The sequence below is a fragment of the Dermacentor andersoni genome, chromosome 1 (genome assembly GCF_023375885.2).
Source record: "Dermacentor andersoni chromosome 1, qqDerAnde1_hic_scaffold, whole genome shotgun sequence".
Classification (NCBI taxonomy): domain Eukaryota; kingdom Metazoa; phylum Arthropoda; class Arachnida; order Ixodida; family Ixodidae; genus Dermacentor; species Dermacentor andersoni.
In genome coordinates this window covers 392,390,986-392,406,585 of record NC_092814.1, presented here as the reverse complement: position 1 = coordinate 392,406,585, position 15,600 = coordinate 392,390,986, and the positions used below count along the sequence as shown (strand labels likewise).

Sequence of the window (15,600 nt, the reverse complement as noted above, 5' to 3'; positions counted from 1 at the left end):
GTTTCAGACAATCCAAGACCATGCCACAGTCACCGTGCAATCACCTCCAACACACTTGCAAAGGTTGATGAGCTGATAAGACAAGAAACGGCGGATAAGCTTTGATGAACTGGCAAAGCGTGTCAACATCAGTCACAGTTAGCATCCCACCATAATTCATGAATATCTCCATTATCGGGTCTTGTGTGCACAATGGATGCCCAAGATTTTGAACCACCGCCAGAAGACGGAGAAGTTCGGCGATGCCTTGACTCTTATGATCTGTTATCACAATGAGGGTGATGACTTCTTGTCTGCAATTGTGACCGGGGACGAATCATGGTGCCACTACTACGAGCCTGAAACATGATGACAAAGCTTACAGTGGAAACATTCGAATTCATCACCCCTAAAGAAAGCAAAGGCCGTCATTCTGCCGGAAAGGTGTCGACTTATTTTCAATCGTCAGGAGCCATTACTGAAAGAATTTACTAAACCTGGAGAGACTATCAATTCCGAATTCCGATAATCAAGTTTCCGATATTGTAAAATGTCGGATTGGTTGCGTGTCGCAGTCAAGAAAAAAACGACGTGGAAAATTGACGAATGGGGTCATCTTGCTCCACGACAATGCCCGTGCCCACGTTGCTCATGTGCTTAATACAAAACTTCAAGCGGGAAACACTGCAACATCCGCCATACAGCCCAGACCCGTCGCCTTGAGACTTCCTCATTTTGGGGCAAATTAAAAAACAGCTCAAGAGAACCAGATTCGTGTAGGACGACGACATGAAGGAGTCATACTTTTTGAAGCAGCAATCCAAGGATTTCTATGAGACGGGAATCGCACAACTCGTTAGTCAGTGGCACAAATGTCTCAATGCTCATGGAGACTACATTTAAATAAAGTGCCACATTTGTCATATATTCGGATCGGCTCACTTTCATTTGACTCGCCCTCATAAATTTTGCAGAACTCCTTTTTATATGTGCTCTCTGTTGCGACTATAATTTCGGTGCAATTACTCACAATACATGATCGGTGACAGCTGCTCCTACGCATTACATAGAACAAACGACAGCGTCAGTGAGATTTTTCCTTTGCCGTTGCATATGTACAAAAATGTTAACAAGATTCTTGACTGACAAAGTTTCATTAAAAGCTCTGTCCTCAATTTGTTCATTTCATGGCCTTTACATTTTTCATATCAGCTACATGCACTGCTTTGCTGATTTCAAACTGATACAGTTCTAAAGTTCGTGTAATATTTTCTTATTAAATAAAAACCATGGAAGCATTGATATTAGTTATTTCGGGCATAATTTTTAAGATATATGAGTATATTCTTTTATGAAAAAATACATATTTTACTTGCCTTGACAGTGCATGGCGTTGAAGAATTCGTTTGCAGCATGTTTGGCAATGGCAATCCAGTTATTATTCATGTATTTGATCCCTCGACAAATTCTTTAAGAAAAAGGCAGAACTGCAACGTGCCCTCCCCCCCCCCTCCCCTTCTGAACAAAATTTCTGGCTATGCCACTGCACCCAGCAGCTAGACTTCATCGTTATAATCGATAATGTGGCATGGGGACATTGTAGTAAGCAGGCTATTTCTCCATAGAAAATATACAAAAGTTGATGGTGCAGCAGCTTTTGTTATAATCGATATAGTAATAAAACTGGTATCGTTATAAGCGAGTTCGACTGTAATCACAAAATTCTCAGTTTTACAATAGCCAGTATGGGCACGAGAGTACTCGCTTCAGCCGCTGAGGGAGATCACCGATCTTTGTTGACCAAAAGCTCCTTTAAACTGCCTTAGCGAAAGGGCAACCGCGTGACACCGAATGCATCTACATAGAGATAAAGACGATGGAGTTAAAAGGTGTTTACGGGTGCCCGTGTGACAGGGGTATAAGCCTCACTCAATAAACCTTTGCGATTAAGGGGCTCTTCGCGTTCTTTGAACCTGAGTAAAGTTTCTGTATATTGCGATGCACTCGAGACACATTGAAAGTGTTCGCCTAGACAATCTGCTTGATCTTTCAGGCTATCACCTTGGCTACTTACAAATGATAGGGGATGTGTCGGCCGGCCTATTAGTTTATTTACCCTATTCCAGACTTTCATCTCATCCGTGTAAGAATTTATACCAGACGTACTTCTTCAAACTCTCTCTTTTAGCACACCGACATCTTCTTCTACCCCAGGACTTTACTTGTTTCAGACTAATCAAGTTTTCTGCAGTTGGAGAGTCGTGAAGGTGCCCCCAAGGTTTGTTTTGCTTTTTCAATGCTTTTTCAAATTCTTCATTCCACCAAGGAATACAATGTTTATTCGCCAGTCCGTTAGTTTGACAGATGCATTTTTTGGCGGCCTCAATTATAAAGCCCATTAATATGCCACAGCATCGTCTATATTAAAAGAGGCAATATCATCCCGCCTTAAATGTGTTAGCTCTTGGAAAAGTTCTCAGTTAGCCGAGTCAACCTTCCACCGGGGAACGTGTGGCAAGCGTTCCCCAATGTTTTGTTAAGCTTAACATAACTTGGAAGTGGTTGCTCCCAAAGGGGTCCTTGAGAACGGACCACTCCAGGAACGGCATTAGTGTACTCAACACTTTGCTTAAATCTAGGAAGGAGTATGTGTTACGTGCCATGCTGTAGTATGTTGGCTCTTTTTTAAGTATACGTGCTCCTGAGAAAAAGAGAAAGTTACCAGTTAGGCGACCTCTCGCTTCACGAGTCTCTCGACAAAGTGTTATGTGCGTTTAGATCTTTGACAACTACCGTGTTTACTCGAATCTAGGCCAACCCCGATTCTAAGCTGACCCCCTAAAGTCAGAATTCAAAAAAATATATATATATTACCTCGAATGTAGGCCAAACAAAAAAGCGAGAACAGCGTTCACAAAATGCAAACAGCATTTATTGAATCTGAACGTGCAGAGCTCATTCAACATCGTCGTAGCTGTGTTCCTTGTCACTGTCCCCTTCAAACAGTGCACTATATCAAAATACACAGCCGCCTGGTCGGCGTTGCAGATTTGCCCAAGGTTGTAGCCTGCCGCTTCTATCTTTCGCAGCACGTAGCGCTGAAAAGCTATCAGCTTTTCTTCGAAATAGCTTGGCAGCTTCTGGATGATTGAAGTGCGACGTCGGAGGCTGAAGCCGAAGCACTTCATGAATTTCTGAAGCCAGCCCCGGCTGGCTTTGAAATCCTTTGGCTTTAGACCTCGCTCCCTCGAAAGTTCCCTAGCTTTCGCTTGGAGCACTTCTGTTGTTACTGGAAAGGCAGCTGCTTGCTCTCTGCGTCTGAACAAAGTCGGCCAAAACTGTCTCCACTTAGTGGTGACAGCCTTTCTTTGGTCCGCTAAATGCCATCCTCGTTGCGGCGAACGCAAAAAGCTGCTGTCGTTGTCCCCTCCAACGACGGACGTTTTTCTTGTCGATGCCTCTGCGGCTATCACAACTTTTCGCTTGAAAGCGGCACTGCAGTGGCATCTCCTGCTTGGTGCCATCGCGATAACACCACGCCACACATCGATACGGCTGACATGACACAGGTCAAAATGGCGACCTCGCTTGTGTACGGTTGGCTACTGGCCCGGCTAGTAGCGGCTGCGATACTGACTTGTCTAGATGGCGCTAGCTATGCACCATATTTAGCAGTTTCAATGAAAAACTGGCGCATTTCTTAAAATCCTCGAATCTAAGCCGACCTTAGACTTTGGAATATGATTATTTGAAAAAAACTATCGGCCTAGATTAGAATAAATATGGTATGTATTGTGCCAGAAGTTCATCTATGTCGTTTTGAAATTCGGTTTTATCAAGTTGATAATTGGGAGGGATGTATACAGAGCGGATGGTGACTAACTTGTCAAGCAACACCCCTCACACAGAAACTGCCTCTAGGGAGAGTTTTAATTCCCAGCAGGCAACACCTCTGTCGACCATGACAGCCACACCACCGGATGACATGACAGTGTCATCGCGGTCCATGCGAAAAGTACCATAAAAACTGGACTATAGGTCGGACCGGAATATAGGTCGATCCCCTAACTAACGAATTCTAAAAAATGAAAAAAATCTTTTTCAATGGCAAAAGTACCGAAAGACACCCTTACCTTGAAACAAATGCGACTCATGCACAATAGTGACAGTATTTATTTAAATGCTGCTCGCATGTGCATCCGGCCAATTCTTAACAATATCATGCGACTATCGACTTGTCAGCACCTTATTAACGGCGCTGAGTGGCGAAACAAACGAGATACGCGCCTGTGTACACGTGCGCTTACTTTCGCTATTTCGCCGCTCTGTGCCGTGATGATAAGGTGCTGACAAACACGCGGGTCAATGGTCGAGCAATACTGTTAAAAATTGGCCGGGTGTATAGTACACGGAAGGGCACGAAGTGCGCAAGCGCTACTCCGAATCAGAGCAATGCCTTTGATCAGAGTCGTCTGAACTAGAGTCGGATGACGAGTGCTTCTCGCTGCCCAGTGCAGAGGCGCGCGCTATCTCTACCACTTTCAAACGGATGCATTCGGCGGTCACAGGCAGCGATCTTACACGCAGCTCCCGGACGAACTCCGCAACCTTGTCTTCCAGTTCTGCGGTCCGCCCACGAAATGACGTTTTCTGTTGGTTTGCTGCTTCTGCCTCTGCCAGTACCGAATGCTCTTTTCGGATACTCCAAATTCGTGCTGTGCCACGAGGTTGCCATGGGCTTCCGCGCACTCAATTGTCTTTTTCTTGAAGGTGACGGTGAATTGCCGTCGGCTTCCGCTCATTTTGAAACAAAATGTGAAAAAGCAGCCTTTAACCAATGTAAATTTGTGACAATGTAAACGCAAATTGGCGGTGCCACAATGTCGCCACGCCGCGCTACTGCTGATGGCGATGGCAAAGGCGGCTCTTTACTTCATCTGCCCATTGTTGCAAGACTTCTGTAGTTTTTCCGCCAATGTCCGGTATATAAGACAAGGGTCGACTTTTCGCAATGGTATTTTGAAAAAAGTTCGACTTATATTCCGGTGTGTTTCTTGAACACATAGCACTTTGGGATTGAATTTACAAAAGAGCTCTTTAATGTCATCAAGATTATGAAGGAGACCTCTAATCTTCCAATGCACTCTTTGACTAGCCATCTTAACCCTTTGAGGGACAATGATGTAAATATACGGCGCCGCAAACAAGAACAAAAATGGTCGATGCCGTATATTTACGGCGCCGTCTGTACGTTTAAAAAGCGCGCCAATTTTCTAACTTTTTCTTTTCTATCATGTGCTGCCACTATGTGAGAATACAGCGATTTTTTTTTCACACACCTCCCTCTCTCGGTTTACGTTGCATGGTTTGTTTTAGCACTAGTTCGCTCCCGCACATCTACATACTACCGCTCGCGCATTGGCACGCGCACTGGGTGGGCGGCGGTTTGCGTTTTGTTTCGCGCGCGGTTTCAGCTTCTTTCGCTTGCAAAACTGATGGCTATATTGTTACTACACTCAAAGGGCCAGCGTTTGTTTCTTGCTCGTTTAGTGCTCCCAAGGGTGCACATAGGAAGGATGCCGCCATGCATTAGCTTCTGTTGCATTTTTTTGTTTTTGCACACTCGCAAAAACTAATTGCCTCTGGTTGGCGATAAGATGAAGATTAGCGGAAGTTTGTCGCACATCTTGCTTTTTTGATGGGCACACAACCACACAGTTTTCTTGAGTGTGTGCACCTACGCAGCTCGATTACACTATGGACGTAAATATTAGTGTAAGAGCAGGAGCAAGTGAGAGTTGCAAAACATTCTCATGTGCGCATTTTCAAAGCCTTGAACTATGTAAATAACAATGCATCAAATTTTCAATTCTTATAACAGGGTGTCTACCAAGTTGATTCCAAATTCCCTGAGTTTTCCAGGCTTTCCCTGAGTGCCTTTGCAAAATTTCCTGAATGATGCAGAACTGTTTTATGTCAAGACGAGCTGAAACCATATCGCCCAATGTGGTCACTCTCTAGTAAGCATACAAAAAATTAAAAAAAAAACGAATTAATCCAATTTAAACACTAAGGAGTAGTGTTCATGTTATTCAAGAAGAAAATAGAAGGGAGGGGTTAGTAAAGTGCACAGCAAATAAAATGTCTTCGAAAATAATTGCAAATGGAGTCGGACATTCTCAAATACGAATAAAAAAGGAGATTCATACAAAAGCAAATATTTTCGAATATGAGCAATTTCTATCAACTGATAGCAAGCTCAGTGGCACGAGGCACCAAACTTTGTCACAATTGAGATTCTCTCTCAACAGCTCGTAAGTAAACCTCAACTGTCCTGACATACTCTCAGCCCGCGCATGACACCTCATCGTTGTGTTTCACTGCTTCAAAGGGTTTATTTTGGTTTGCATGAGGGACACTTGCATCTCGGCATCAGCCAACAGTTTGTTTTTTGAGCTCAAGCTCCTTCAAAACGGCATCAGCATGCTTTATTCCTCAATGCGTAGGTCCTTTCTGTTCTTGTACTCCTTCCGTCACTTGTTCGCCCCACGGACCATTTGAAGCATCTTCTTGGTCAGTTGCACAGTCCACGTCCTAGTTTTCGAACTCCTTAGGGGCCGCGAAAACGTCCGAAAAATCGGCCAGTTGGAAAAAAATAAATGCATGTCATTTACTGCCCTTAAGGGCTCAAACCGCCACAAGCACATATGAAATTGCTCTGAAGGCCTGTCGGTACACGTATTAGGCATATCAGTGCTCGTACTCTGACAGGAAACACGGGGTGCACGCGTGTATAATTAAGGAATACATACTGTGTCCCGTGGCAATAGCCCCTTCCCCACTTGTTACGCTTCACTGCAATACTTTTGCGTATGCTTCACCAAGTAACATTTCTGTACGAAGGAGAAGCTGACTTTCGAGAACCGGCATTATGCAACGCATTGTGCTTTCCAAGCTTCTAAACCAATCGCGAGGACCACAAAGGCGGAGTCTGTTCCATTGCTGACAGCAGCAAATTCTTTCAATAAAAAACACAGCACCCAATGACAAGAAGCTTCATAGCGAACGTCAAAGCAGCTAGGCCTAGCATTGCTGCAGCGGTGGCTACGGCTGCCAGCGGATCTGCGTGCGAGAGCGCCGGTTTCAGGCGACGAGGTAATCAAAATGGCAGCAGTGGTGGCTTTGATTATTGCCGTTTCGGACCTGCGGTCATGGCAAAACATCTGGAAAATGAGACGGCGAAGAGTTCTTGCGTCCGAAATTTCAGACGTTCTGATACATTGACTCTATGGGGTACATGGTGGTGCCGCGAAGCCGTCCAAATTATCGGGAGTCCGGGAAGTCGGTCGTTGACTGTACACTGGCAACTCCTCCAGCCGACGACAGGACGTCAAAGACGATTCATTACGATTCCTGTCTGTTGCTCGAGCCAGCATGACCACGACTTTCGACCCTTTCAATAAAATTACAGCTAATTTTCCCTGATAGAGGCACAAATTCCCTGAACTTTCCCTGAGTTTTTCGAGACTACTCAAGATCGCTGAGAATTCCTGGTTTTCCTGGTTGGTAGACACCCTGTATAAGTTTAGTTCTTTTTTATTGTTGTTATTCATGAATAAAGAGTACATATATACCAATGCAAAATATTTTTTTCTCACTTTACGGTTACCCTAGAAAAATTACGGTGAATTTTTTTCGAAATAAGTCCCTAAAAAGAATTGGAATCTGCAATAAAAATATCGACCCTGGGCGGACGCATATGGCCAAAAAAAAAATCGACCCTCAAAGTGGTAAATAGTTTTGTGCGTGCGTTTTAAAAAAGAAAGCTTACAGACCTTTTTGCAGGCCCTGTGATGCGGGATTTTTCTTTTTTTGTGCGATCGCAAGATTCCTAAGGCGCTGGCGGTACCGTCTGGCTAGTTACTGTGTCCAGCGCCTTGCAAGAGGTGCTGGACGTGCGTTCTTGCGAGCAGTGTGTTTGACGTGAAGGCCTCGACACATCGTGCGAGACCTTTGAGGCCACCAGCCCGGAGGTTGATGGCACCTTCTGCTGGGGCAGTGGAGCAGCAAGCACTAGCTTCAGCCACCAAGGGGGCGGATGGCACCACTGGCGGCTCACTGCGTGTGGACCGGACAGCCACCGGAAGCCGTTGTGTCGCTACCCCCTGGCGGGCCACATCGACAAAGCTGCTTTTAGGCAGGTATGATACCCACCTATGTGCTTCCTTGAATGATACATTCTTTTACCTTGACTGTTACAATTTCTTTTTCTTTCTTCCATGATGGGCTGAACCACAAGTATGCAGCAAGCTCGCATCACAGTTCCCCCAGTAGAGAAAGTTTTGACATGATTCAAAGAGCTGTTCGTTCGCACTGAATTTCGCAGAAGTCCGACGGCCTCAGCAGTTCTGTGAACTGTGGCCAAATTGCTGGCACTTAAAGCATTGCAGAGGATTTGGGATATATGGACTGACTTGGATCTCAGCATACCCTGTCTCGATAGTGTGGGGCAGGTTGCTTGAGCCAAATGTGTTAGGTGCTTGGTATTGATCTCTTTTTGTCCCGCCTCATTTTAATTCTTTTGACACTGATCACACTCTGATCAATCCAACCCTCTAAAGTTTGGCTGCAGTCAACTCCATCAGATCATCATCAGAAACGACACCTCGAATTGTGTTCATAGTGTGGGGTAACTTTCATGACCAGTTGTTTCATGACCTGATAAAAAGTACTGAAAGGCTCTGGTATAACTAAACACACTGAATAGACTGTATGACATTCTCTCAGCTCAGTATGGTGTTTCTTCCCAAATGCCCCTTAAAATGAGAACCACTTTAAATCATCTTGAGCTAGTACACATAGTACGCAAATGGGCAAGCCCCAAACATTTTTAGTGCATTGTATAACACAAAACAACTTTTACTTTGCTGCGGACAACTTAAAATGTATCGCCAAATACTCCCATTTCAAAGACACCAATACAAAAACGGGATTGCTAAGCCATGGATTCTAGGGCAAAACACTAGCCAGCCCACGGCTATGGCTGTGTTGTTGCCAATGAACGCACATATCCCACTGAATTTAGCAGCTTCATTTGAAATATGCTTTGCCACAGACTGGCAAAGCAAGTTTGGTGTAAGTTGATGCAATTGTTGCAAGACATCCACCTGAGTGCTCTAGTAGCTGGTGTTGGCATGTGTTAATTCTACACTCCTCTATGCTGTCCCCATCATGTATTGCATTGTATTAAATTAGTTCTGGATTACGACTTCCTTGGGTACCATGACGTGACAAGGGTTGTACAGTTGAACCTGTTTATGATGAACTCAGTAGGTCCGCAAGAAGTGGTAGTTGTATCAGTCTGGTACATATCTTACCCTTCAAAACATTAAATAAAGATCGATGGCACTGTAGCTGGCATCAGCAGTTGAAATTAGAGACCACTTTGGTCCAAATACAGGAATTTCAATACCTTCTTTTCTGCATCTAACTGCAAGTTTGACACGAAAACTCGAACAAGGTGCGACATTCTCATGAGACAAGAAAAAGGGCTTTTGAGGCACAGACAGAAAGCAGACAGTACCCAGTGTGGCAGCTGTCAAGAGCCCACCTGGGGAGTGTTGCAGATGAGCGAAGGCAACAGGTCACCAGGCTTGTAGGCCCTTTTAAGGCACTGAGTGATGTCGAAAAAGAACAGGTACTGCTTGTCCCTGAACAAGAGGAAAAAATTGGGCTTTAACAATGACACCAGCATAGAGCAAGAAACAGACATTTGTTACCCAAAGACAAGCGAGAGGGAGTCCCCATTTCTTTCAGCCTCTTAAGGGGAGATGCTCCTTGAAAAAAACACTTTTTAAACATTTTTACCAGAAATTTAAATATCCACCCACTTAGAGAGCATTCAAAGCATATTTCACATATGTCATTAGTTGCTGTGTAGCCGCTATAGTTCTTGAGTTATGTCCAACACAATGGCAAAATAGAGCAATTTTGTGGGCACTTTATTGTGTAATAAATTTTGGCAAAAAAAGCTTTGTGCTGTAGTTTATTTAGCTCGTTGTGGACCGCTAAGTGCCGCTATCTATTCAAACAGCATGTACAATTACTGCAACTATGAAAACAAAATTAGGACACTTCCACAAATATTTTTTCACAATCGCATGAAAATAACCTTGTACATTTGGCATCCTCTTGAAGATATATACAGTGCTGATACGTACTTGAAATTGCAATATCTCCCAGGAGTAGTTGCGAAAGTACAAGGTTATATTTCAAGGAATTGAGAAAAAAAATTAGTTGAAATGCTCGAATCTTTTTGCATAGTTCCAGTAATTGTACACACTGTTTGGCTAGATATCAGCACTCTATGATCTACAAAGACCTAAACAAGCTACAGCATGATGCTTTTTGTGAAAATTTAGTACATGAAGAAGTGCCTCCAATGATGACTATTTTGCCATTGTGCATCACATAACTCAAGAACTACAACAGCTACACAAAAAGTAATTACATATTTGAAATCTGGATGGAACTCTCTATAATTGTCTGAATTTTGAAACCTTTGGTGCAAGTAATAAAAGAAGGTTCTTTTGAGGAGCGAGGCCTTAAAAAGTACTGTCTATAAATTTTTTCTGCGAATGAAAAGCTTACAGAAAGTTATCCATACCCACAGTGGTGGGTATGCATCAATTTTGAAATATGCATTAAAAATCATTAGCAAATGATTTAAAGCTACAAACTTTCTTGACATACTAGCACCAGCAATATTGATAACCAAATAAATGGAAACTGCCCTCTGCAGCAAAGCTAAGCATAAACATGTGCACAAGACAAACCTTTTGCATTGAAGTGAATAAAGTCTTAAGAAATGGCTAAAACTCGCGACAGATGTCTACAAAGAATTTAACGTTAAATTATACTTTTTGTCAGATATCCTCATGCATCCATCTTAAGTCAGCTAGCACACAATAGACAAGTAGAAGTAGAAACACAGGACTACGCTTAACTGTTTTTACAAGGAACATGCTCATGCATATCTATACATATCTCACATTATAAATTGCAAAAATGATGACAACACCACAGCCAAGGAGTGAAAGCACAGCAATGGTGATGGCATGACTAAATGTTCCAGTCATCAAGCAAGCCACAGTCCTTCTCAAAGGATCAGCAGTGATTGCTGTTGCTCCTCTTTTGTCCATTATTAGGCCTTGAGAAGCTCTTGTGTCACCTAATCTACAAAGTGAGGGAGATCACTGTACATTTAAGAATTTCAAAAATTCTCTAAGTTCCATTTTCCCCTTTGTAAGTGTAACTCCTACGCCGTTTTGAAAAAGTGCCTGAAAGTTATGATAAAACAGAGTTCGATACAATGACTAACCTTTAGTTGATACAATGACTAAGCTTTAACTTCAAATAAAATCTAACTTTCTGTGGTATTCAGCAGTTGTGTTTATATAACCTAGATGGCACTAGGTACACGCCTTATCACATCAGCTGACGCTTGCACCTGCATATATATGCTCATCACGGACTAATGAAGAGGAGTGTTGTTCGAGGTCCGGCCTGATGCGGTTCACTTCGCGGTTCTCCGGCGCCCGCGGCATAGTCGGGAAGCGCACAACGGAGGATACAACAGTTGGCGACGAGGAGTGAAGTGACTGAAAGCGGAAGCAACGAGCCTACATGCACCGCCCGAGTTTCTGCCGACGCCCAGAAAGCCCGCCATTCCTTGTATGCAGTGGCACTGCCTTTTCAAGAATTATCTCCTGGCATCGGGGAGTGATACCCACCCACCTGCGCGTCCTAACGCTTTGCTACTGCACTGCTTGGGTACTGAAGGCCAATGCTTGTACTACGCACTGCCGGAGAAGAAACCGTTGACACTGCATGCAGAGGAAAAGGATAAAGGCGTGACGAGCAATGAGTACAATGCAGCACTGGCTACGTTGGACGCTTACTTCACTTCTAAAATGAACGTCATCGTGGAGCGGCATAGGTTCAGACAGCGCATCCAACTGCCTGGGGTTGCGTTCGTCACGGTATTGCGCGAGCTGGCATTGAGTTGCGACTTCAGTGAGCAAGTTGACGATTTCATTCGTGACCAACTTGTAGCGAAAGCGAGAAACCACGTTCTTTGGGAATGCCTACTTAAAAAATTAAATTATGGGGTTTTACATGGCAAAACCACTTTCTGATTATGAGGCACACCGTAGTGGAGGACTCCGGAAATTTTGACTGCCTGGGGTTCTTTAATATGCACCTAAATCTAAGTACACAGGTGTTTTCGCATTTTGCCCCCATCGAAATGCGGCCGCCGTGGCCGGGATTCGATCCCGCGACCTCGTGCAAGGAATGCCTACTTCTAGAAGGCACTTCCCCTACTCTTGAACGTGCGCTGGCTATTGCGAACAATATTGAAGAAGCTATGAAGTACTCGCTTGAGCTGCAGTCATTGGCTGCAAGCATTCAAAAGGTGGAAAATGTCAATTCCATGCCGTACAGAATCCCGATTACTGCTACCGCAGCAGCACAAGTCTTGTTTTTGTTGCTGGTCTTCGCAGCATCTTGCAGATTACAAGAAATGCAAGGCGCTGAAAAAAATATGCAGCAAATGCGGCAAACGAGGACATTTTCAGCGTGTCTGTAAGAGCGGCATGCCAAACGAGCGGGCCCTCCCGGTCCGAGAAGTCGACAGCTGCAGTACATCCGGCGACCTCAACGTCTTGCTTCTCACGCGGCCAAGCAACAGGAATAAACATCCAAGTCGTCGTGCAAGATGTACCTATACGTTTCCTCGAAGATACGGACTCTGCTGTCTCGTTTCTGTCCACCGTGACGTCACGTATTCAAGGTTGAAATGCCTTTCCATGCAGCCGACATCAGCATCACTTTTTGATTTTTCTAGGCACAGAATATGCACAGAGGGGGTTTTACAGCAGCAGTCGTCTTCCAGGGTCGACACGCTGACATACTTTTCTACGTCGTCAACGATGCCACTGGCATCCTCAGCATCGACGCCATTGAAGCACTGCGGCTGCACTTTAACGGTATGTCATTAATGATACACAGTAGGGCTAGGCTATGGTGTCAGCCATCTTCTTTATTCTCCCCCCTCGTCCCTTCGTCGTCTTCGTTAAGACACCCTGTCACTTCTTCACAACGTCCACGTACAGTCCCCCTCTTTGAAGACTCATCCCTCCTGGGATGAGACATAAATACGTTCCCAATGGTTGCAAACTCGAACACGCCGTCATCGTTGACGTAACCAACTCTCTTGAGAACACCTTTTTGCACTGCAGTTTGCACCGCGATACGGTCCCATGTACCCCTGCTTCGTACGCGGAAGACCTTTTCTGACGAGTACTAAATCGTTCAGCTGTATACGGGGTATCCGCGTGTTGTGGCGGAGGTCGAACTGCCTCTTCATATCTTTGCAGTATAGCTGGTAGGCTTCCACAGTTTTCCGCTTCTCGCACAATTGCAGGCGTTCAGTAATACCAAGCTGTTGATCAGCAGGGAGCACCAGTGTCTTTCCAAATGCTGCGAAATAGGGACTACAGCCAATACTCATAGTGTGCGACCGATTGTGATGAGCTACAGCGGCGTCAAGCAGCACTTCCATCCGCCTTTGAAAGTGGGATACATGGATATAAACTGTTTCAAGTCTCGTATGATTCTTTCAGCCATGCCATTTCCTGCAGGGTGGTAGGCCGCACAGCGTCGCAAAACAACTCCTCATTCCTTCACCCACTCTCGCAGATGCTTGCTTACAAATTCTGGTCCATTGTCTGATATTACTACTTTGGTATTCTTAAACATCTCTCGGCTTAAAAGGGCAATCACACTATTTGCATCTTCCCTACCCAGTCGTGCAGCCACTATTCTAGTGCACTGGTCTATTGTCAGTAGGAAAGGCTGTGTTTTTCTTACTCCTGTAGCCTTTTTCTTAAGCTCTGCAAAATCCACCTGGATGACTTCAAACGGTATATCAGAATGTGGAGGTAGGACCATCTCGTCTGTTCTCTGAAGGTACTTTATTTTATGGACTTGACATTGATGGCAAGACTGGACGTATCGCTGGACGTCGGCTTTCAAGTGTTTCCACCAGAAACGCTGAAGAATCTTGCGATAAGTTCGCCAAAACCCATCGTGCCCGCCAGAGTCCGGGGAGTCATGATAAAGTTCCAAGATTCGAGGCACCATTGTTTCCGGGACTACGAACTTTCCATTGTGGAACTCCAGTTCTTCAGTTCCCTCCCACAGCAGAGTTGTGCTGACAGTCTCCTGATCTGGGGTTACCGCGAGTCTGGAGAGTGCGTCTGCATCCTTCAGGTGTTCTCCAGGTCTGTGATGGACCACGAACACGAACTGCTGGAGTTCACTCACCCACCGCGGAATTTTTCCTATAGGCTCTGTGAGGATATACTTCTCAGATATACGTTAAGGCTTGGTGATCGGTAAAGAGCGTGAAGCTCCTGCCATCCAGGTAAGGTCTAAAATAGCGTATGGCCATTAGGGCTGCCAAAGCTTCTTTCTCTGTAGTCATGTAATTCAGTTGCGCTTTCGAGAATGAATACCAATATATCCCACGTCCTTTTGTTGCCGGCTCCATGGAGCTTCTGAATCCCTCTGGTAAAGCACTACGCCTGTGCGGTAATGAGAAGTGTCGGTGTTCAGCTCGAAGGACAACTTGAAGTCTGGAAGCGTCAGAATTGGGTCAGACGAAATGATGCTCACAAGGCTTTGATAAATAGAATCACACTCTGCTGTCCACTGAAATGGCACATTCTTCTTGGTCATTTCTGTGATGCACTTTGTTTTCGTGGCATAATCTCTAATGAAAGCCTGAAAACGCCCCGCAAAGCCGAGAAATAACTGCGAAGAGTGTAGGTCATACAGTTTCTGCATTTTTTAGATTAGTTCGACCGATTCTTGCTTTGTTGTCTTAGTTTGGTCATCAAATACTCAACCTAGAAACACAACTTTTCTTTGGAAAAACTCACTTTTCTTGTCATCATTATTCTTGACCTCTGCATCACTCAGTGCTTGAAGTACACTAGCAAGATGTTCCGAGTGCTCCTCCTCATTGCGAGAGTAAATTATTATATTGTCGACGAACACGTTACAAAACTTCCCAAGAAACGGCCGCAAGACATCATTCATTATCTTCTGGAACCAAGCGGGTGAGTTCTTCCATCCAAACGGGAGTCGATTATACTCATAGGTGTCAAAAGGCGCTATGAAGGCAGAGTATGTCTTGTATTCTTCAGAAAGTGGAACTTGCCAAAATCCTTTACATAAATCAATACGCGAAAACACTCTGCAGCCACCCGTCTCGTCTATGATAGAGTCTATTCGTGGCATAGGAAAAGGAAAAAGCTCTGTCTGCTTATTAATTTGCCTGTAATTCATGCAGAGTCGGAGGCTTCCATCTTCCTTAGGTGCAATAGTGATGGCCGATGCGAATGTAGACATGGATGGACGAATTATCTGTGCAACCAACATCTTTTGAAGCTCGTTCTTCAGCCACATACTCTTCTCCCGTGACATATTATATGGCTTTTTTCTCACCACTGTAGTATTGCCTAACTTAAATGGTACCTCAAACTTTGTAGTTGC

At 44.5% G+C, this 15,600-nt stretch overlaps 1 protein-coding gene across 4 annotated transcripts in view; it reads right to left on the bottom strand.

Annotated features, from left to right (window-relative positions):
- The window catches only part of Ctl2 (Choline transporter-like 2), a 448,555-nt gene that overhangs the window by 238,154 nt on the left and 194,801 nt on the right, over positions 1-15,600 (bottom strand). For all 4 annotated transcript variants that reach the window (XM_050168532.3, XM_050168529.3, XM_050168530.3 and 1 more), the window contains exon 5: positions 9,590-9,689. In XM_050168532.3, coding sequence (XP_050024489.1) covers positions 9,590-9,689 — 100 coding nt within the window. The remainder of the gene's footprint in view (positions 1-9,589; positions 9,690-15,600) is intronic.